The sequence below is a fragment of the Peromyscus californicus genome, unplaced genomic scaffold (genome assembly GCF_007827085.1).
Source record: "Peromyscus californicus insignis strain IS unplaced genomic scaffold, ASM782708v3 Scaffold_2__1_contigs__length_46816999, whole genome shotgun sequence".
In the NCBI taxonomy this organism is placed as follows: domain Eukaryota; kingdom Metazoa; phylum Chordata; class Mammalia; order Rodentia; family Cricetidae; genus Peromyscus; species Peromyscus californicus.
The window spans coordinates 35,766,792-35,790,938 of record NW_026294540.1 but is presented as its reverse complement, the minus strand read 5'-3'; the positions used below and the strand labels follow the sequence as shown (position 1 = coordinate 35,790,938).

The window sequence follows — 24,147 nt, the reverse complement described above, 5'->3', positions numbered from 1 at the left end:
TTCCTAGGGCTGCAAGAAGTATGCTGTCTGCTACATCCAATCCTTGGGGCAAATTTGTTACCATTCAGGCTGTCCATTAGCTTCTAAAGAACGGATGACTTCTGGGACTAGACTGGAATTTATCTTGTCATCCTTCTCTGTATTAATTCTGGATTTTAGATAGTTGTTTTTCTGGACCCTAAAGAGATTTGCATGTGCCAGATTGCTTTGTTCCCAGAACTTGAGAGTTTAGTATATATTCCCACAAGCCAACCCAGTTTAAAGCTGAGGCATCCTAAAGAGATTTGCATGTGCCAGATTGCTTTGTTCCCAGAACTTGAGAGTTTAGTATATATTCCCACAAGCCAACCCAGTTTAAAGCTGAGGCATTCAGTGAGTGGCAGACTCCTTCTATGAACAACTAGTAGACCTGGAGGTGTTATGTGTGAGCAGTGGAGGGGCTCAGTAGTCTAAACTCCCATGAAGGCTATCAGAGGGTACTAATCTTTTCTCTGTTATTGAGGAGCAAATAAAAGCTCAGCTTTCAGTAATAGCACTTAGCTGACCATAGTGGAGAGTCCTTCCAGGGAGAAATGTGGCCTTGGAGTTTTAACCAGTTTTCTCTCTTGATCCCAGGTGATGAGGCCAGGGGAAATATTTGTATTAGCTTATGAAACTATGATTCTTCTCACTTTTCTAGAGGTATGTGGGTCCATGTATTTACATGTACGATCATTATCTTCCCACCCTCTGGATGACCTCAGGAGCATAGAATCATTTTCCTCTTGTATTGTGTGATGCAAGTTGAGTTCTTGATCGTGTGTCTAAGCATTTTGAACTCATCGATGTGATGTGATTGTTGTCTCAGTTTCCCAGTATATAGAGGGCAACTTTTTCAGTTGCTTTTGAGAAAGAAATGATACGTATAAATATTTTCCACTTATGATCTATTTTTGCCTGAGAAGCTTTGTATGAACCCAGATATATAGACTCATATAAAATAGGAATGCAAACCAAATATGTTTAATAAATCTTACACATTTATTTTAAAATAATTCCTTATGATTTTATTGGTTGCAAAAGACAAAATGAACTTTGCATACCAATAAAATGAATGTGCTTGTTTTTATAACACAACACAAGTCAAATATATGCTAATTTTATGCTTAAAGAGTGAGGAATGATTTTGGGAAAATACTTAAAATCTTTAATTTCCACGATTAAATCATTGTTTCAATAAGATCGGAAAACTGTATGCAGAGTAAAAGCCTTGCAGTGTAAAACAACATTTCAATCAGTGTTCCTTGAAATTGCATGATGATGGCATGAATAGTGCCTAGTGCACATGGTGTGTGTTCACAGCAAAAGCTACAGTGCTGTCACCTGTTGCCACATGGCTGAGTGCTATCCGCAGAGTACTGTTCAAAACCTTGCATTCATTATATCTTCCTGAGTTAAATTTTGGTCGTGGCATATTTAGAAATCCTCTCTGTTGCAAAAAATAATTTTGTGACCCTGTGTTCACATACATAGCCCCAAATCTTGCTTTTAAGAATAAGATCTCTTCTACTACAGGAATGGGTACTTGAGGTCATGCCCCTGTGTCTTCTGCACTGCAGCACAGTGCTGCACTGCCAGCCCCAGCACCTGCCTTTTCATTGTGCTGTGCATGCCTTACAGATTTAATCGTGTTTTTATAGGATTGAATTTATAGAATCCACTCTCTTCCCATTCCTGGAAACCTTACAGACACACACTCAGTTACAATTTTGTTTCTATTGTAATTCCATGGAGAGCTCTTTATCATTTCTTCAGTCACTACTTTAACACAGAGGTAAGATACTTGTATTGATCTTAATCTACTACACGATACAGAATACAAATCAAGCCCCAGCTTCTATGTGATACTGGCAAGACACAAACAACTAGAGAAATGGATTCTGTTTCCAGATCTGAGGCCTTTGGTTGACAGGAGGTGTTTCATTACAGGGGTTGGTGTCATTTGAGGACGTGGCTGTGGACTTCACCTGGCAGGAGTGGCAGGAGCTGGATGCTGCTCAGAGGACCCTCTACAGAGATGTGATGCTGGAGAACTACAGTAGCCTGGTGTCCTTGGGTGAGTCTGACTCCGAGGCAGCTAACTTTTAATACTAAATTGATAGACATTTTAGCTGGTACATACTAATGCTAATTCTCCTTGATAGCTATTTTGAAAGATTTAATTGTCAAACGTGTTTATTACTCTACTATGGAGCATAAGTTCTGTGTCCTTTGCCTATATACTAAAAGCATATCCCCTGTCTACCATGCCCCAACACCGCCCCCCATCCCCAATATTTTTGCTCTAGTAACTGCCATTTTCTCTGTTTCTTTGGTGTTACCTTGAGCTTGCAAATATAATGAGGACATGTGGGATTTTGCATTTTTTGGCAGACGTGGTTTGTTGATCTTTTGTCTTTCCTGTGTAGACATAAGAAATCATCTGTTTATCTCAATTATGGAGGAAGTCAGTAACCCAAGAAAACATTCATCTATTCCAGTCTGGTGAATCAGAAAGTGTATTTTTTGTAGTCAGAGAGCCAAAGTGATTCTCAGACAGTGGTAACCCTGAAAACTCCACATCTTACTCAGTTTTGCCTTCTATGGCACATGCAGTGGGGTAGAAGGGGTCTGGATTGGAATCTCTCTTGAGGGGTTCATGACAGTCTTCTGAGGAAATGTTGGCGGCGTCATTACTGGGGCTAGAGACCTCGGTATTTGCTGTATCTCTTGAGTTCGGTGCTGTATATGTGTACCAAGGTCTCCTGTGGGCCATCAGTTATTTAGCTTTAAGACAGTGGGGATCATCGTGGGCTCAGAAATGGCGATGTATAGTTTCACAGTGTGCTTTCCAGTTCTGTTCCTGGACAGGTGTTTCTTTTTGTGGGGTGATGCCCAAGAAAAATTGTTAGGATGTCAGCACTCCCTTCCTTTGCTTTCTGGCTGTGGTAAGGTAAGAAACATAGCGGCCTTTTCTGTGCAGATAATTTTAAGTTTGGTGTTGTCCCGTTTGCTGATTTTGCTGTGCATCTGGTAGACATCAAAATACTCTTGTCTTCCTCACTGTCCTGAGGTATTTATTGTATACTCTAGGGACATCATTGTGTCAGGTCTTTCACCTTTGAGTTACTTTTGGCGTGTTTTTATTTGTTTGTTTTGTTTTTTGTTTTTTCTTATTATGCATCTGTAATGCGGTTTCTCAAGCTGGCTTTGAACTCCCTTTGATCTTGACCTTCTGATTCTTTTGGTCTATCTCCTGAGTGCTGGGATTTTGGGTGTGTGCTAGCACATGCAGAACTTAATCTGTTTTAGTTGATGTCTATAAAGTTTAGAGAGAGGAGGTCTTTTGACTTTCATTAGCCTGAATAGTCCATGTTTGTCTGCAAGATTTACAGATGAGAACTTCCTTACTGGTTGAAAAGTCTTGAAACCTGTGTTGAAAATCAGTTGACTGAATGTATTAGTCAGCTTTCCCTCACTCTGACACGATACCTGAGTGAACTCATAAAAGGAAGGTTTCTGTTGGCTCATAGTTTTCCGCTGGTTCTACTTGGCCATGTTAGTTTGGTCCTATAGTGAGGAAGAGTGTCGTGGAGGGAGCACATGCCTGAGATATGCCACTTAGCTTCACTGCCACTGGAAAGCAAAGTAAAGGTTCTGACATGACAGCATCCCTTTTTGGGCATCTCCCCATGGCCACATTTATCAGAGACTGGTAACTAAGACTTCAGCTTTGGAATGCTGTATTCTTTGGAATGCATTTCAGATCCCCACTGTCACCCCGAATAGATACGGTTTGCTTGGGGCTCTCCGTTCCCTTCCAGTGGTGTCTGTCTCTTTTAGTGCCTGTTCCTGCTGTCTCTTTGTAGTGGGTTTGGAAGGTAGGTGTCAAGAGCTTCATATTTGTGCTTTTTGAACAAGATGCTTCGCTAATTTGGGGTCTCTGGCACTTTCACATGATGTTTAAGACATTGTTTAGGAAGTGCTTTTCTGTTTCTGTGGAGAAGAATACTGATTTTACTCTGAAGATACTGTTGAATCTGTAAATCAGTGTGGGTATTGCTTCTTTTAATATTACTTCTTCCATGTATTAATATGGAATGTGGTGACCTATTCTTTGTGTCTTTTTTTCACAAGATTTAATTAGTTTATTTTTACTGATAATCTCGTATATGAATGCAATGTATTTTCAGTTTTGCCGTCTGTTATCTTCTTATGCCCCCCCATCCCACTGAGCACACTCTCTTATCTACAGCCCCTCTCTACCATCTCTCTCTCTCTCTCTCTCTCTCTCTCTCTCTCTCTCTCTCTCTCTCTCTCTCTCTCTCTCTTTCTCTCTCTCTCTGAGTTTGATTCAGATTCTTTGTGTGAACATGGGGTGATGGGTTAATTCCTGGAGCATGGACAGTTATTTTTTTCTTGGCTTTCTAAGCCATGGTTTCACTGTATATCCGGGGATGCCTTGAACTTACTTTGTAGTTCAAAGTCTTTTCAAACTTACAGCAGTCCTCCTGTCTCAGCTATTGCATCCTGGGATTTTTCCATCTGGTAAGGGGCAAGGGGTGGCCTCTTTTAAGTTTTCAGTGTTTGGGAATTTTCAGACTGATATTAGGCTCATCAGTTAATAAGTTATACAGTAAAGCTGGGGACATAGCTCAGTGATAGTTGGCCTGCAGCTTGTTTTGAATAGGAATGTGAAATCAGAACTTCTCAACAATTAATTTTTTTGTTTTTTGATTTTTTTTTTACCATGTGTACATGTTTTTTTAGTTTTTTGACTTTGTGTTCTCTAAGAAGTTTTTCATCTAGTTTCTAGGCTTTTTTTTCTTTTTCTTTTGAGTCCTCTTAATTTTTTTCTCTGTGTAGCTTCAGTTACCATTCATAGCACACCTCAAATGGAACTGTCATATTCCGTCAGTGAAATGGACTTTCTACTTGGGAGCAATTTATATATCATTTTCTTCCACTGGCAGGACATTGCGTGACTAAACCTGAGTTGATCTTCAGGTTGGAGCATGGATTTGGGCCATGGAGCATACGCGAGACCTCACTCTGGACTCTCCCAGGTCAGTGAATGTGAACTAGGGAAGGAAATTCAGCAAGGATGACTGCTCATAGGATATTGGTCATGTTGAGCTGTCTTTACCAACATTCCAGTAGTAGCCTAAGCAACAACTAGTTTTGTCTGTCAGGCATTTACTTTATGCAGTTTCAGTCTCCTTATTTTTGTTTTTGAAACCTGTTTTCCTAAATTTGCTAAAAAATACTCAGTTTTTGTATAGGTTATCTCAGTTGTCCTTCCCACCTTGTTTGATATTGAGGGTTTATTTCAGTGCTTGGTCTTGATCTGACATTTTCATAGCAATCATTAACATTCTAATGCATCTTTTGAAGGGATTACATTCAGTGAGAGGAAAGTGAATGATGCAGTAATGTACCACAATGAGATAAGAAACACTAAACATATTTACCCTGAGGTAAAAACACATGGAATTTTATTTTAGGAAAGGTATAAAGTAAAACACTATTGAAGAATTGTTCGTTTATTTTAGTTTAGTGTGGTGATTACTCTTTTTAAAAATTTTGAACTAGCAGCACTTGGGAACCATAGGCAGGCAGGCAGATCTCTGAGTTTGAGGCCAGCCTTGTCTATAGAGCAAGTTCCAGGACAGCCAGGATATAAATTGAAGACAGTGTGATTAGAATGAGGAAAGAAATTTGGAAATTGGTGGCATAATGAAAATCAATTGCAGAATATCTTTTTAAATTAGGAAAAAGTGGGGCCGGAAGGTGGTGGCCTTTAATCCCAGCACTTTGGAGGCAGAGCCAGGTGGATCTCTGTGAGTTCGAGGCCAGCCTGGCCTACAGAGTGAGATCCAGGACAGGCACCAAAACCACACGGAGAAACACTGTCTGGGGGGAAAAAATTAGGAAAGAACATATCGGAAGTTTAAGAATAGGATGGCAGGTAAACCTTTTTTTTTTTTTTTTTAACCAGACTTACACATGGATGCTCAGTGTCAGACTCACAAAAGAGAGAATGTTTTCCAAGGAGAACAAGAGAGAAAGAGTACTTGGGATCAAGAAGGAGGTGACAGGACAGTATACACTAGAAGACAAAAGCTATTTTCTCTCTTTTTGAGAAAAGTATACCACAGGCTACACTTTTTTTTTGAGACAGGCAGGGTTTCTCTGTGAAATAGTCTTGCCTATCCTGGAAATCACTCTGTAGACCAGGCAGGCCTCGAACTCACAAAGATCCTCCTGGCTCTGCCTCCCAAGCTCTGGGATTAAAGTCATGCGCCACCACTGCCCAGCTACACTTTTAATCTCAAATCCCGAGTGAATGAGCTGAATGCTACAACTAGGAAATGACCATAATGTGCAAAGTGCCAACCTGCTGCCACAGACTGGCATTCTTTGTCATGAGAGAAACCTGTGATGCGGGTAAGTGTTAATACAGAAAGTGCCTTGTCTGACAGTGTCTTAAAGATTTTGGCATAATAAATTGGAAACAAATTAATTGCATTTATCCACATACAGAATGCTGTACCAGGGGCCTGTCTCATCCACTCTTGGGGCATGATCACTAAGATCAGTCAAAACTCAGGAGGCTGGGGACATGCTGAAAGTTTCTATGTAGTATAGGTGGGAACAAGAGGTAGCCATGGAAACTCACATGGTAAGATGCAGGCTCCTTAAGAAAGGATCATGGACTGTTAGGAATGGAGTGTTACGTTTCTAGTGAGGAGTATGCCCATTCCTCATAGACAGTGGCAGAGAATAAGAATAGTGGGTCCAGAGTTGGCCAGTTGGTTGACCTCTAGACCATTGTTTCACCTCCATAGGTTTACTGTACCTTGGGACTAAAAGATTGGAGCCCAGAGACAATAGTTCACTAGATTTTCACAGCTCTCTTCTTACTAGAATGTGCTGTTTATTGAACTTCAAAGGACCTGAGCAACACAGAATCTCCTTACCCTCTGCTCTATAGGCTAACTCTGCAGAGACACCTCATATATGGACGTTTGCTTTCCATCAATGAGTGTAGAAAGAGTCATATGGTGTCTGGCTGACACTCAAAGGCTTGAGCACAGCAGTGACTCCTTTCTGCAGATATATAGTTTTCATCATTAAATTCAAGCTTGTCACCAGCATAACTTTGTTGGGCGAAGTCCTTAGCTAGTATATAGATAATACTAACAGGTAAGGTGAGAACAGAGAAATTAATGTTACTCCTCAGCTATTACCCAGCAACCCCAGCAGCCTCCTGGTGAATTCCAGTAATAGTGGACATGGATGAAATTCTTCCCCAGTGCTTTTTTTATTTTTTTTATTTTTATTTTTCTATTTATCAGACATTTTTAGTATTGTTTGTATCCCAGTTAGGGTTACTATTGCTATGATGAAATGCCATGACTGAAAGCAAGTTGGTGGGTGAAAGGATTTATTTGACTTATACTTCTATATTGTAGTCCATCACTGAAGGCAGTCAGGACAGGAACTCAGGCAGGGCTGGAACCTGGAGGCAGGAGCTGATGCAGAGGGCATAGAGGGGTTCTACTTACTGACTTGTTCCTCATGACTTGCTCAACCTACCTTGATATAGAACCCAGGACCACTAGCCCAGGGCTGGCACTATCCACAGTGGGCTGGGCCCTCCCCAATCAATCACTAATTAAGAAAATGCCCTATTGCCAGATCTTATGGAGACATAAGATTCCCTCCTTTAGATGACTCTATCTTGTGTCAAGTTGACATAAAACTAGCTAGCACGTTTTGACTTATTTTATCCTTTTGAAGTCTTTGATGTTTGTATTTTTATTTCTCCTTGTTCCTTTTTATACTTTTATTTACTGTTTTTCTATATTTGACTATCAGATTCTGTTCTCTGGCTTTTTAACCTTTGCTACATTCCTTTTTTAGTGCTTTTAACTTTTTTCATTAATCCTGCTTACATCGTCCTCCTTAATTTTAATGTCACAAATTGTTCTGCATGTTTAATTTTTTTTCCTGTAGTTACTGATAGTGTTTCGTCTGTTTAAATGTTTTTAACATTATGTCTATGTCTGATTTGTTTTGGTGTTGCTCTTTTAGCATTTTAATTTCTCTCTGAGTGGTGTCAGGAGTTGAAGCCACAGGTGAAGGCTGGTAAGAAGACCCTTTTTATAAGACGAGGGATTCTTTCGATCCCCATTCTTCCAAAGTGACATTCAGTGGCACAAAAGCCTAATATGCATGGCAGCAAGCAGGCAAATAGTGATAATTATTGGAAAAACTAAGACATCTCCAATAACTGAATCTGAGAATCTTGAGTGTCAGGTATAAAATGCAAAAGTACAGTTTTAGCAGTGATCCATGCACTAAAATAATATTTACATAAATCGATGAATAGAGCTCATCTAATGCTTCTGTGACAGATTCAGTGAACACTGATCACGACAAAAAATACCAACTTAAATAACTGAAGAAAGAAGCTCAGTAAGTAAAGCCTTCATTGGAAAGCAGCATTCATTGGAGTAGACTGTGTAGGATGAAGAACATCAGGAATGAAGAGAAGGTGGAGAAATTATTGTAGTGAGAAAACTCTATAAGAAAAGGAAGAGCAGTCATGACTACAACATTTAAGCCCCCTGGGCTGTGATAACAAGGTGCAATCTATGACTCTGTGGTATAGAACAGGGAAATGGTAGACACAGAAAGACACAGAAAATATAATCCATAAAATAGAGTTAAATTGTACAAATATCTGGAAAGAACAAAAAAGCAAAACCAGAAAATATTCATACATCTAGGAAAGGAGCCATTCTGAAGCACTGACCAATATAAATTAAAAAAAAAAAAAAAAAAAAAAAAACTTTCTCAAACATGGTTATAGCTACAATGCAGAGTACAGAATAGGGAAAGATAACTTCCAGCATAAGGGGCAAGGGCTTCGTTACTATGGTGGCAAGCCCATTTAACCTTCTGGATCTTTTAGCCGAAACCCTGATACCAGAAAGCATGTGAGTTCATGTGTGCAGTGACTCTGTTATATCTAGAAAATGCTGTTTATGAACAGTCATACACTACTTCTGGCCTTAAAATCTTTTTTCCCCTTCCTCCATGGTGATCCCTGACCTTTGGGAGGAAGGTATATGGACACTCTGGAAAATAAAGGTTGAAATGTACTAATGTATGAATATAAAGATAAGTACTTAGGGGGCTGTTTAATATTATAACTATTTAGTAGAAAAATAAAAGTAGTTTGTACGTGATAGATTGTGACCTACGCAGCCATAGGTTCTTGACCCAGTTATCAGTACCAGGTATGAGTTCTGTCTTGTGCTGTGGGTCTTAACTCCAATTAGAGTGGTTGGTTACTCCCATAAATTTCATGCCACTATTGCAAAAGTAGGCATATCTTGTTAGGCCATTTATTATTGTAGTTCTCAGGGTTCACCGCTGGTTAAGACTGTTCATTACTGTTTTCTTCCAGTACTGTTATAGTATTTCCCAGGACTATAAAAGCTAGCTAGTAGGGATGAAGCTTCCAGATCAGTATCAGCTTGGTTTCTCTATGTCCTATAATTGAAGTATGAAGTGTCTTCAGAAATGGGATCTTACCATTAAGTTCTGGAGGGTAACTAGGAGCAGTAGCAATGTCTTGTAGTATTGGGGAAATGGCATTCTTTGCCACCATGCTGCCAACACCTTGAAAATAGATAATCTCAACATACTGAGCATTTTGTTCAATAGTTTATGGTATCTGAGGCATTTTCTCCCATATAGGGTAACTCCATTTTGTTATCTCTCCCTATATACTCCCTCCTGTCCTTGTCCTTTTACTCTCAACCCACTGAATCCTACTTGCACAATTATTTCCCTTTCACTCCTTTATAATACTTGTGTTATATCCTCCATCCCCCCCCCACCCCCCGCCCATGGCCTATGTTTAGTTTTCCTGACTTCTACAGGTCCTCTAATTTAAGTACACACATCTAAAGATTCAAAGCCACGATCCACATATGAGAGAGAACATGAGTGGTCTTTCTGGATCTGGGTTACCTCTCTCAGAATAATTTATTTCCAGCTCCATTTATTTACCTAAAAAGCTCATAATTTCATTTTTTTATGATTCAATAAAAATTTTCATTGTGTGAGTGTGTGTGTGTGTTTGTACCATATTTTCATTATCCATTCATCAGATGATGGACATCTAGGCTGTTATTTCAATTATGTGTGTGTGTGTGTGTGTATTTGTACCATATTTTCATTATCCATTCATCAGATGATGGATACCTAGGCTGTTATTTCAGTTGTGTGTGTGTGTGTGTGTGTGTGTGTGTATTTGTACCATATTTTCATTATCCATTCATCAGATGATGGACACCTAGGCTGTTATTTCAGTTTCCTGTCTTTGAACAGTAATGTATGTGTGTGGTAACCACCAGCACTGCAATAAGAAGCTTCTCTGATAAAGTTTGACAGTAGCACAGATGTAGAGATACAAACATAAATGTTTATGATGCAGTTTGATAACATGACCATTGCTAGCAAGACAAAAATAGGTTCTCTTGAGGACTATGACTTCTCTAGCCTTGGATTTTGATAAGTTATGTACATAGTTTTATACAGTTGATGTACAATAAAAGTCATCTAAAAATGTGTACTTGACATTATCCACTATGTATAGGCACATACCAATCTGGATTTGCAACATAATTTCTTAGCATTTACTTTTAATAAATGGCTTATTTTAAAAATCATGTTTATGTCTAAGAGACAGTAGAGATTTATAGAACAGAAGACTGATTGCAGGAAACTTTTGAAGAACCTGTCCTCTAGACTGAGAGAAAGGTGATAACATATAATGACCAATAAGATGCTATTCCGGCTTTTCAGGGCAAATTAAACAAATTTATCACACATGTATAATAATCCTTTTACAAACCTACATTTTTGGTCATGACACAGAATATGAAACCTGTATCATGTGGATGTATAGTGAAAGAAAATCTTCCCGCCTCACATAATGAGAGAGATTTGATGTCAAATGGCGTTTGTACAATTAAGGTAATCGAGGACTGCAGAAGCAGTAGCTGAGAAGTAGGCGGATAACCTTATCCATTCATTTCACAAGAGTGAAAGCAGTGCTGGAACATAACATAGCACCGCCTTATCTTTTGGTATAAAACTTCCCTTAAGCTGAAGAAGTATCTACTATATGGTTTTATTCAAACTGAATAAACAATGTATATGATTTATGGATAATGATATTTTTAACCTATCATTTCAGGTGTTCTTGAAGTTTATGCTCCAGATAAGAGTTGCCTAGAAAATCTCGAGAGTCGTATGTGGCCGGTAGGAAGCATCAGCAGGAATCTGTCAAATAGAGAGATGCTTGAAGTAGGTAAAACATGATTGTGAGCACAACCTTTACATTTTAAATCTGGATATAAGGCATAGAATTTTTTCCTAGGGCCCTAACCTCTGGTTGAATGTGTCCATAGTGAGCCTAATCTGATGCTGATTAGTGAAGAAGCTGGTAATATAACTGATAAGTCCCTCTGGTACCCTGAGCTTCTTGGTCTCCCTCACAAGTTTGAAAGTTCACATTATGATGTTCAAAATATTTGCCCAGGGATATACATCTAAACAAAGACAGTCATAAAAAATGTTTGGTATTTTAGAAACCTCATTTCATGCATTGGAAATCTTTTGTTTGCCTAACACTTACTGTGCAAAACATATCTCATGAAAGAAAAATATTGCATGTAACAGGACTCAGAAAAGAACATGGTAAACTATGGATTGAGAGATAGCTGAGAGATGAAGAACATGAGCTGTTCTTACACAGGACACAAGTTAGGTTCCCAGAACACAGGTCATGCAGCTCTTTACCACCTATAACTCTAGCTCCAGGGGAATATGACACCTTTGGCCTCTGGGGACACCTATACCTGGATGCAAATACCCTACATATATATGCATAATTAAAAAATTTTTTTTAAATAACAGACTTTACACTGGGGAAAATTACATATGCACTTTTTGTAAAACTTTTAAGAATTTATTAACCTCACAGAACATTAAGTACATGCTAGAAATAGCCCCACTGATATAAAACTGTGGTATATTCTTTTGTCTCAAGGCAGAAATGAAGGTTCAGCTGGAACTCCATCAAGGTATAAAACCCTATGAAGGTAAACCATGTATGAAAACAGTTAACCTGCCATCACAGCACAACAAGCAGCATGAATATTATTCAAGTATGAAACCTTACGAATGGAAGGAATATCAGAAAGCTTTCTATTGTAAGTCAGTGCTCACTGAATATCAGAGAACTCGTACAAGATTGAAGATCTATCAGTGTACAGAATGCAGGAAAGCTTTCCCCTCCAAATCAGAGCTCACTGTACATCATAGAATTCATACTGGTGAGAAGCCCCATGAGTGTGAAGAATGTGGTAAAGCTTTCTATCGTAAGTCGACTCTTACTGTACATCAGAAAACTCATAGAGGTGAGAAACCTTATGAATGCAAAGAATGTTGGAAAGCTTTCTATTATAAGTCAACCCTCACTGAACATCAGCGAATTCATACAGGTGAGAAGCCTTATGTATGTAAAGACTGTGGCAAAGCTTTCTTCTATAAGTCAGAGCTCACCTCACATCATAGAACTCATACAGGTGAGAAGCCCTATCAGTGTGAAGAATGTGGTAAAGCTTTTTACTTCAAGTCAACCCTCCGTGTTCATCAGAAAATTCATACAGGTGAAAAGCCTTATGAGTGTAAAGAATGTCAGAAATCTTTCTATTATAAGTCAACCCTGACTGAACATCAGAGAACTCACACAGGTGAGAAGCCCTATGAATGTAAAGACTGTGGCAAAGGATGTAGACCAAGGGGAACACTCCTCCACTGTTGGTGGGAGTGCAAACTTGTACAGCCACTTTGGAAATCTGTATGGCAGTTTCTCAGAAAATTGAAAATCAATCTTCCTCAAGACCCAGCTATACCACTCTTGGGCATATACCTAAGAAATGCTCAATCGTACCACAAGAACATATCTCAACTCTGTTCACAGCAGCATTATTCGTAATAACTAGAACCTGGAACCAACCTAGATGCCCCTCAACCAAACAATGGATAAAGAAAATGTGGCACATATACACAGTGGAGTACTACTCAGCAGTGAAAAACAACATCATCAAATTTGCAGGCAAATGAATGGAACTAGAATCTATCATCCTGGGTGAGGTAACCCAGACTCAGAAGGACAAACATGGTATGCACTCACTCATAAGTGGATACTAGATGTAAAGCAAAGGATAACCAGTCTACAGTCCACAGCTCCAGAGAAGCTAGCTAACAAGGAGAACCCTAAGAGGAATGCATAGATTGCCCTGGGAAGGGAAAATAGATGAGATCTTCATGAGCAAACTGGGGGTGACAGGTGGCAATGGAGAGTAGGGGATGTGGGATGAGAACAAAAGGGAACAGGAGGTTTGAGCTGGAACAGGGATAGAGTAGGAGAGCAAGGAAAGAGATACCATGATAAATGAAGACATCATGGGAATAGGGAGAAACAGGGTGCTAGGGAAATTCCCAGGAATCTACAAGGATGACCCCACCTTAGACTACTAGCAATAGTCGAGAGGGTGTCTGAACTGGCCTACTCTGGTAATCAGATTGGTGAATACACTAACTGTCATCATAGAGCCTTCATCAAGTAACTGATGGAAGCAGATGCAGAGATTCATGGCCGAGCACCAGGCCAAGCCCCAGGAGTCCAATCACTGAGAGAGAGGAGGGATTCTATGAGTAAGTGACATGGAGATCATGATGGAAAAATGTACAGAGATGGTCAGCCAAACTAGTGAGAACTCATTAACTGTGTACCAACTGTGGAGCCCCCATGGGACTGGACTAGGCCCTCTGGATAGGCAAGATGGCTGTTTAGCTTGAACTGTTTTGGAGGGCCCCAGGCAGTGGATTCAGGATCTGTCTCTGGTACCTGAGCAGGCTATTTGGAGCCCAGTGCCTATGGTGGGACACCTTGTATAGCCTTGTTGCAGGGGAGATGGGCTTGGACCTACCTCAGTTGAATGTATCAGGCTCTTCTGACTCCCCATAGGAGACCTTGCCTTGCAGGAGGTGGGAATAGGGGGTGAGTTGGAGGGGAAGGTTGGAGGGCAGGAGGAGGGAGGAAGGAGGAAAGGGAGATCTGTAATGGGTATGTAAAATGAATAGAAAATTTCATACCTAAAGATTCTGATGAAATCCAGAGAACCATTAGGTCATACTTCAAAAACTTGTATTTCACAAAATTGGAAAATCTAAAATGAATAGACAACATTCTTGATAGGTATCACATAAAAAAATTAAATCAAGATCAGATAAACAATTTAAATAGACCTATAACCTGTAAGGAAATAGAAACAGTCATTAAATTCTCACAACTACAACAAAAAAGACCAGGGCCAGATGGTTCTAGTACAGAATTCTTTCAGAATTTTAATGAAGAGATAATACCAATAGTCCTCAAATTGTTCTAAACAATAGAAACAGAATGAATACTACCAAATTCTTGTTATGAGGTGACATTTACCCTCATACCAAACCAAACAAAGATGTAACAAAGAAAGAGAATTACAGATTAGTCTCCCCTATGAATATTGATGCAAAATACTCAGTAAAATACTAGCTAGCAGAATCTAAGAACATATCAAAGAATTATCCACTATGATCAAATAGGCTTCATCCCAGAGATACAGGGATGGTTCAATGTACAAAAATCTGTCAATGTAATCCACCATATAAACAAACTGAAAGAAAAAAAAAGCACATAATTATCTTACTCGATACTGAAAAAGCCTTTGAAAAAATCCAACATGCCTTCATGATAAATGTCCTGGAGAGAACAGGGATACACGGTGCATACCTAAACATAATAAAGGCAATATACAGCAAACCAACAGCCAACATTAAATTAAATGGAGAGAAAGTCTAAGTGAGCCAAGGATACCCACTCTCTCCATATCTAACCAATATAGTACTCAAGGTTCTAGCTAGAACAATAAAACAACAAAAGGAGATCAAGGAGATTCAAATTGGAAAGGAAGAAGTCAAACTTTCACTATTTGCAGATGATATGATAGTATACATAAGTTACCCCCAAAAAATTTACCAAGGAACTCCTATAGCTGATAAACACCTTCAGTAATGTGGCTGGATACAAGATTAACTCAATAAAATTAGTAGACCTCCTGTATATAAATGTTAAATGGGCTAAGAAAGAAATCAGAGAAACAACACCCTTTACAATAGCCACAAATAATGTAATATATCTTGGGGTAACTCTTACCAAACAAAGGAAAGACCTATATGACAAGGATTTTAACTCTTTGAAGAAAGAAATTGAAATAGTTATCAGAAAATGGATAATCTCCTATATTCATTTATCAGTGAGATTAACATAGTAAAAATGGCAAACTTACCAAAAGCAATCTACAGATTCAATGCAACCCCCATCAAAATCTCAACACAATTCTTCACAGAACTGAAAAATGGAAAAACTTAAAACCCAGGATAGCCAAAACAATCCTGTACAATTCAGGAACTTCTGGAAGTATCACCATCCCTAACCTCAAGCTCTACTATAGAACTACAGTAATAAAAACGGTTTGGTTGGCATTAAAAACAGACAGGTGGATCAATGGAATCGAATCAAAGACTCCAGTATAAATCCACACACCCAAGATCACCTGATTTTTGACAAAGAAGCCAAAAATAAACAATGGAAAAAAGAGAATGTTCAACAGAAGTTGGTGGTATAACTGGATGTCAACATGTCAAAGACTGCAAATATCTCCATATCTATCATCAATCAGAAAACTCAAGTCCAAGTAGATCAAAGACCTCAACATAAATCCAGCTACACTGATCCTGATAGCAAAGAAAGTGGGATGTAGCTTTGAACGCATTGACGCAGAAGACCACTTCCTAGATATAACACCACCAGCACAGACACTGAGATCAACGATTAATAAATGGGACCTCCCAAAACTGAAAAGCTTCTATAAGGCAAAGGATATGGCAAATAAGACAAAAAGGCACCCTAGAGACTGGGAAAACATCTTCTCCAACCCCACATCTGACAGGAAACGGATTTCCAAAATACATATAAAAAATAACTTAAGAAACTAGACATCAAAATACCAAATAATCCCATTTAAAAATAGGTTCCAGATTTAAACAGAGAATTCTCAAAAGAAGAATCTCAAATGGCTGAGATACACTTAAAGAATTGCTCAACATCCTTAGCCATCGGGGAAATGCAAATCAAAATGACTCTGAGACACCATCTTATACCTGACAGAATGGCTAAGTACAAAAATGTTAATGACAGCCTATGTTGGCGAGGATGTGAAATAAGTGGGACACTCCTCCACTGATGGTGGGAGTGCAAATTTGTACAACCATTTTGGAAATTAGTATGGCATTTTCTCAGAAAATTGGGAATCAATCTACCTCAAGACCCAGCAATACCACTCTTAGGCATACCCCCAAAGAATATTCAATCATACTACAAGGACACTTGCTCAACTATGTTCATAGCAGCATTATTTGTAATAGTCAGAACCTGGAAACAACTTAGTTGCCTCTCCACTGAAAAATGGATAAAGAAAATTTGATACATCTACACAAAGAAGTATTAATCAGCAGTAAAAAATAATGGCATCATGAAATTTGCAGGCAAATGGATGGAATTAGAAAAAAAAATCATCCTTAGAGAAGTGACCCAGACACAGAAAGACAAACACGGAATGTGCTCACTCTTAAGTGGATATTACATGTAAAGCAAAGGATAACCAGGCTATGATCCTCAGCCCCTGAGAAGCTAGGTAACAAGGAGGACCCTAAGGGAGATGCATAGAACTCCCTGGAAAGAGAAAATAGATGAGATGTCCTAGGTAAACTGGGGGTGGGGTAGAGGGGCAGGGATGGGAACATGAAGGATCAGGATGGTCAATCAAGTTGGGGGCAAGGTGTAGGGAGAGATTAATGAAAGAGATATCTTGATAAAAAGGGAGCATTATGGGTTTAGGGAGAACCTGGTGCTAGGGAAATTCCTAGGAAACCACAAGAATGACCCCAGCTAAGACTCCTAGCAGTAGTGGAGAGGGTGCCTGCACTGGCCTTGCTTGGTATTCAGATTGTTGATTATCCTAATTGTCACCATAGAGCCTTCATCCAGTAACAGATGGAAGCAGATGCAGAGATCCACAGCCAAGCACTGGGCTGAGCTCTGGGAGTCCAGTTGGAGAGAGGTAGGAGGGATTGTATGAGCAATGGTGGTGGGGAGGGAGGTCAAGATCATTCTGGGGAAACCCACAGAGACAGATCACCTGAGTTTGTGAGCTCACAGACTCTGGACCAACAGCTAGGGAGCTGGAATGGGACCAACCTAGGCCATCTGCATTTGGGTGACAGTTGTGTAGCTTGGTCTGTTTGTGGGGTCCCTAGCAGTGGGACCAGGTCCTGTCTCTGGCACATGAGCTGGCTCCTTGGAACCTGTTCCCTGTGGTGGGAATCAATGCCTTACCCAGTCTTGATTCATGGGAGAGGAGTTTGGTCCGGTCCTGCTTCAACATATTATGCTGTGCTTTGTTGACTCCCATGGGAGGCCTTATCCCTTCTAAATGGAGATGAAGGAGGAGTGGATGGGGGGGTGGTAGAAGGGAGGTGGGAGTGGGAATGGGAGGAGAGGATGGAGGGGAAACTGTGAGTGGTATGTAAAATACATAAATAAACAAATTAATTAATTAAAATATCAGACAACACATTTCTTTCAGAAATCATGAATCTCATAATAATGGTAATGAATGCTGGTTGAACTGGATGATCCAAATACATCCATACTTATCACCCCAAAAACTCAACTCCGAATGGATCATAAACATCAATAGAACACGAGATTCACTAAATCTGGTAGAAGAAAAAGTGAGGGCATAGCCTTTAACTCAGTGGCACAAAAAGACTGAACATAACACTGTTAACACTAAGATCAAAATTTAATAAATATGGCCTCATGAAACTGAAAAGACTCTGAATAGCAATGGACATTATTATTTCGATAAAGCAGAAGCCTACAGAGTTAGAAAAGATTTTTACCAACTACACACTCATTGAGGACTAATATCCAAAATATATAAAACTCATAAAAGTGGAAATCAAGAGAACAAACATCCAGTTAAAAATGTTGTATATATCTAAACAGAGAATTCTCAAAAGAGGAAACTCAAGCAGTTGAGAAACACTTAAATATGTTCAACATCTGTTGAGAATTCTCTGTTTAGTTCTATAGCCCATTTCTTAATTGGACTGTTGGGCATTTTGATGTCTAATTTCTTGAATTCCTTATATATTCTGGATATCAGTCCTCTGTCAGATGTGGGGTTGGTGAAGATCTTTTCCCATTCTGTAGGCTGTCGCTTTGCCTTGTTGACCGTATCCTTTGCTCTACAAAAGCTTCTCAGTTTCAAGAGGTCCCATTGATTGATTGTTTCTCTCAGAGTCTGTACTACTGGTGTTCTATTTAGGAAGTGATCTCCTGTGCCAATGCGTTCAAGACTACTTCCTACTTTCTCTTCTAGCAGGTTCAGAGTAGCTGGATTTATGTTGAGGTCCTTGATCCACTTGGACTTAAGTTTTGTGCACGGTGATAGATGTGGATCTATTTGCAGCCTTCTACATGTTGATATCCAGTTTTGCCAGCACCATTTGTTGAAGATGCTTTCTTTTTTCCATTGTGCACTTTTGGCTTCTTTGTCAAAAATTATATGTTCATAGGTGTGCGGATTAATGTCAGGGTCTTCAATTCGATTCCATTGGTCCACATGTCGGTTTTTATGCCAGTACCAAGCTGTTTTTATTACTGTAGCTCTATAGTAGAGCTTGAAGTCAGGGATCGTGATGCCTCCAGAAGTTGTGTTATTGTACAGGATTCCTTTGGCTATCCTGGGTTTTTTGTTTTTCCATATGAAGTTGAGTATTATTCTTTCCAGGTCTGTGAAGAATTGTGTTGGTATTTTGATGGGGATTGCATTGAATCTGTAGATTGCTTTTGGTAAGATTGCCATTTTTACTATGTTAGTCCTGCCTATCCATGAACAAGGAATAGGAGACCATGGTAAATGAAGACCACGTGAGAATAGGAAGAAGCAAAGTGCTAGAGAGGCCCACAGAAATCCACAAAGATACCCACACAACAGACTGCTGGCAATGGTCGAGAGACAGCCCGAACTGACCTACTCTGGTGATGGGATGGCCAAACACCCTAATTGTTGTGCTAGAAACCTCATCCAACTACTGAGGGATCTGGATGCAGAGATCCATGACTAGGCCCCGGGTGGATCTCTGGGAGTCCAATTAGCGAGAATGAGGAGGGTTTATATGAGCGAGAATTGTTGAGACCAAGGTTGGATAAAGCACAGGGACAAATAGCCAAATGAATGGAAACACATGAACTATGAACCAATGGCTGAGGGGTCCCCACTGGATCAGGCCCTCTGAATGAGTGAGACAGTTGATTGGCTTGATCTGTTTGGGAGGCATCCAGGCAGTGGGACTGGGTCCTGTGCTCATTGCATGAGTTGGCTGTTTGAAACCTGGGGCCTATGCAGGATTGTTTGGCTCGGCCTGGGAGGAGGGGACTAGACCTACCTGGACTGAGTCTACCAGGTTGACCTCAGTCTGTGGGGAAGGCTTTGCCCTGGAGGAGATGGGAATGGGGGGGGGGGGGTTGGGGGGAAGGTGAGGGGGACGGGAGGGGGGAGAACAAGGGAATCCGTGGCTGATATATAGAACTGAATTGTATTGCAAAATAAATTTAAAAAAAAACTATGTTCAACATCTTTAGCCATCAGGGGAATGCAAATCAAAACTACTTTGAGATTCCTTCTTACACCCATCAGAATGGCCAAGATCCATAAAACAACTGACAACTCATGCTGGCGAGGATGTGGAGTCATCCTTTGATTGTGGGGTACAAACTTGTATAGCCCCTTTGGAAATCAGTATGGCAGTTCCTCAGGAAGTTGGGAAGTGATCAACCCAAGACCTATATAGCTTTCTTGGGCATATACCCAAAGGGCACTTGATGCTACAACAGACATATTTGCTCAACCATGTTCATTGCTGCTCTATTAATAATATCCATAAGATGGAACATGGACCCAACACTACTTTGGTAACCAAGAACCTGAGATTAGATAGCCCATAGACCTAGGATAAAACCAAATACTACTGCTATATAACAAACAAATAAACAAACACTCAGACAACTGTGTCCACCCCCACAAAAAATCCATAGCAATATTATGAACGGTAATGGCATTCTGCTGTATTCATACATGAATACCTTGCTTAACCATCATCAGAGAATCTTCCTCTTGCAACAGATAGGAACAAATATAGATACCCACCACTCACACAAGTGGCCCTAATTAAATTCAGAAGGTAAAATATCAACAAAAAGACATGAAAGCAGGAGGGAGAATTGCTGGGAAGAAGGGTTTCAGTAGAGGTGGAATAAAAGAGGAGAATATATATATGAAACTCAAAAGGATATAATTATATTTAATTATATATTATATGTTAATATATGTACTGTTTGCTAATCGTATATATACATTAAATATTTAAATTATCATATATTTCTAAGACAAAGAATTAAATGGAAACACTAATTTGGTTAAACATTTGATATTAGTAATTATTTTGTAAAATGTAGCATGAAGATATGCATTATACATTTCATAGTTTTATATCAAGGAATCATAGATTAGTGTCTTATAGGAAAGATGAATATTAAAACATGGATTTATCAGTGGCTCTCTCCCAAACACAAATGAAGGCTTTGGAATTCATGGGACCCTGCAAAGATAGATTAATTATAAACTGGAGGTCCTTGGGCTAAGTTAGAATTTTAGAGCTTTGGACACCAGGAGAGTCCATGGAGAAGTAATAACATCAACAAATGATTCACCTGACAACAACTAGGTGTCTAGGGGAAATGGAATCAGCAGGAAAGAAATTGGTTTCTATGAAGAGCCACACCCCATGGGGAAATGATTGGCTGAATGGTGGAATAATGAGATGGAAATGTACCTAATGAGCAGATATGCATAGTTGTAAATACTGCCCCTGCTATAGTCCCATAGTGTATGCAGTTTAGAGTTGTACATTGCATTGTCATTTCCTTTAATGCCCTCAACGTTTCAGGGTTTGATGACTGTCTCCCTGCCATCTAATTACACAGTGTCGGTCCTCTGTCAGCCTTCAACGGGGCAATTTGTTCTTACACACAGAAACCTTCTGTTTAGACAACTCATCCAGGTGAGTCTCAAAGTCACCACAGCAAAGATTGTGAGGGACAGAAGACAAGATCATTTGCTTAAAGTCCTCTGAAAGCCACTCCAGCCAAGCTGATCTGAGGGATGGCTCAGAGGTGGCTGTGGATGTTTTCTTGCTTCTTCCAGGAAATCACCAATTTGTGTAATTCATATGCTAGGATCAGAAGTAAACCTTCAAGTCAGCTATTCAAGATTATTGTTGACTGTGAAGTGGTAGCAATGGGAGCCAATTAAAATGAGAGTAGAGGGGCTTGAGGGGATTTTATGTAAGCAGGGCATAGTCGGGGTCCTTGAAGTTCATTAGGGGGACAGGAGAAATCATGTATTACATATGGTGAGTAGGAGGAGGAAGTTCATGCATTACTTATTTCTGAGTTCCATTACTTCTCTGAGTTTCTTAGTATTATTCTCCTATAACTATTTCCTACATATAAGCATATCAGTAGAATTTTTGTTTTTATTACTTATATATTTTTGGAATTGCTAGATATTTATGGTTATACATATTAAAACAATTTCTTAAGTGAAATATGTCTCTGTTTTTTCTCCTGAGTTTCTCATCTCAGGCAGCCCACCGATGAACTTTAGCTTTATTTTCATTATTCAAGGTTTTAAAACTCAGCTAAAATGTGTTCTCACCATGTGCTAAATGTCACAAATAGTATTGTCAGTGTGTATAACCAAGTGGCTTCAGTGGGGCAAAATATTAGAGGACCATTGTTCATTGAGTCTTTTAATGTAGGTTATTGCTAAGTAATAGATAGATAGATGGATAGATAGATACGTAGGTAGGTAGGTAAATAGGTAGGTAGCTAGATGATAGATAGATGATAGGTAGATAGATTGTAAGTAGGTAGGTAGATAGGTAGGTAGGTAGGTAGATGATAGGTAGGTAGGTAGGTAGATAGATAGATAGATAGATAGATAGATAGATGGATGGATGGATGGATGGATGGATGGGTGGATAGATAGATCACACTCAGTTATTGGTTTTTATATTTAATTCTTGATGATGAATACAAATCTTGAAAATAAAATTGTTTGTAACTCTTTCACTTTCTCTATAGCCCCTGACATTCCTTGTATGCCATAAATTTTAATTTTCTTTTTGACTTTGTTTTTGTTCTATATAATGTACACATATTCTCTACCACTGTGAAAGTGCGAAAGTGCGCAAAGCAGGTGAGGTCTACTCACATAGCTCTTGCATCTGAATGTGAAGATTCAGCAGACAGAGTGTTCAATGTGATGGAAGCAGGGAATAGTCACATAGAGAATTGAATTAAGTGTGAAGGAGAAGTTTCCTGGAGAATGCAGGATTTCAGAGAACATGTTGTTGAGAGGTTTTTGCATGTTGGAGGAAACAAAAGGCAAAACTGGAATATGCTTATTGGATTTTGCAAAGATTGAAAAACTGAAAGATTCAGATAACACAGGAAAAAGGTCCATACTGTGACTGGGGCAAAAAGCAAGTGATATTAATAGGAGACCAAGAATCCCATGAGATCATGAGACTATGTTTTGTGACTTGTTTTCAACAAGTGTGTGCATTGATGTATGTGTGTGCTTTGTGTGTGTGCTGTGTGTGTGTGTGTGTGTGTGTGTGTGTGTGTGTGTGTGTGTGTGTGTTCTATCTGGCTGCGGTACTACGTGTAGATTTGATAGGACAAGGTTTGTTGAATATATTCCAAAATGGGACACATAATATAGAGGGCAGAACCCATTCAAAAAGCGACACATGTAAATAACAAAAAGGCAATTTCAATTGACAAAACATCTTTTCAGCCACTTTAAGGTGCAAATTAAACTAGTGATCAGAGTAACTACTGGTGTCTTCATGTTTCAGCAGCATCAAGGGTACTTTGTTCCTCATCATTTTCCCCTGCCATAAGTTCTGATCATATGTTATGTTTAAAGACTCTATTTCTAAATTTATTTTAAAATTTTTATACAATATATTTTGTTACTATTCTTCCCCCTCCCATATACTTATCCCCTTCCTACCTCCCCAACTCTATGTCTTTTGCCTTTTTCCATTCTCTTGGCCATAAGCTTAATATATTCTGCAATGTCTTCCTTGTTTTCTTAGTGTTTTGTTTCCTCAGAGAAATACATCACCATTTGTGTTGCAGGGCATGTGGAATAACAAGATACTGGATCTTGGTTGCTTTGGTCCTGGTCTTCTTACCTTCCTTCTTTAAGGCCTTTCTATAAACCTAATAGTAGATATCATCTTCTTTAGAAATGTTGAAAGGTTTTGGATTCTTCGACCTCTTTTGAGTCCCAACTGCTAAGGCAGAGCCTGCTTTCTCATACAAGAACCGCCTGGACATGGGGTTAGCCCACCCATATCAGTGACCAATCAAGAGAATGTGCCACAAGCTTGCCCACAGGCTAATCTTACAGAGGCATTTTTACAATTAATCTTCTCTCTTCCCAGAAATGTCAAGGTTTGTTTCAAGTTGGAAAAAGTTCAACCATCACAAGGGTTAAGTTTTAAGTATTTCAATGCATAACTTTTCAGTAAAGCTGAGAGTGAGTGAATAATTCCACATCAGAGAAGACTAGGGTGCCGGGAGCCTTACTGTAGATGTGTTAGATGATCTAGGACAGATGTGTGAAGTTGGCACAATGAAGAACCTGTGACCACCTGTGTTCAAACAAGTGGCCTTGAATAGTCTGCGCTGTTTTTATACACTTTTGTTGGTTTGCTTGAACAGTTTTACAA

The 24,147-nt window shown here is 39.3% G+C and overlaps 1 protein-coding gene across 16 annotated transcripts in view; it reads left to right on the top strand.

Annotated features, from left to right (window-relative positions):
* Positions 1-24,147, top strand: part of LOC128120393 (olfactory receptor 1571-like) — an 89,564-nt gene that overhangs the window by 4,315 nt on the left and 61,102 nt on the right. For 5 of the 16 annotated variants that reach the window (XM_052754328.1, XM_052754337.1, XM_052754333.1 and 2 more), the window contains exons 2-6: positions 1,969-2,095; positions 4,992-5,084; positions 11,297-11,406; positions 12,152-12,185; positions 17,248-17,333. In XM_052754328.1, the coding sequence (XP_052610288.1) occupies positions 1,969-2,095; positions 4,992-5,084; positions 11,297-11,406; positions 12,152-12,185; positions 17,248-17,333 (450 nt within the window). The other 11 variants (XM_052754327.1, XM_052754332.1, XM_052754329.1 and 8 more) reach the window with 7 other exon arrangements.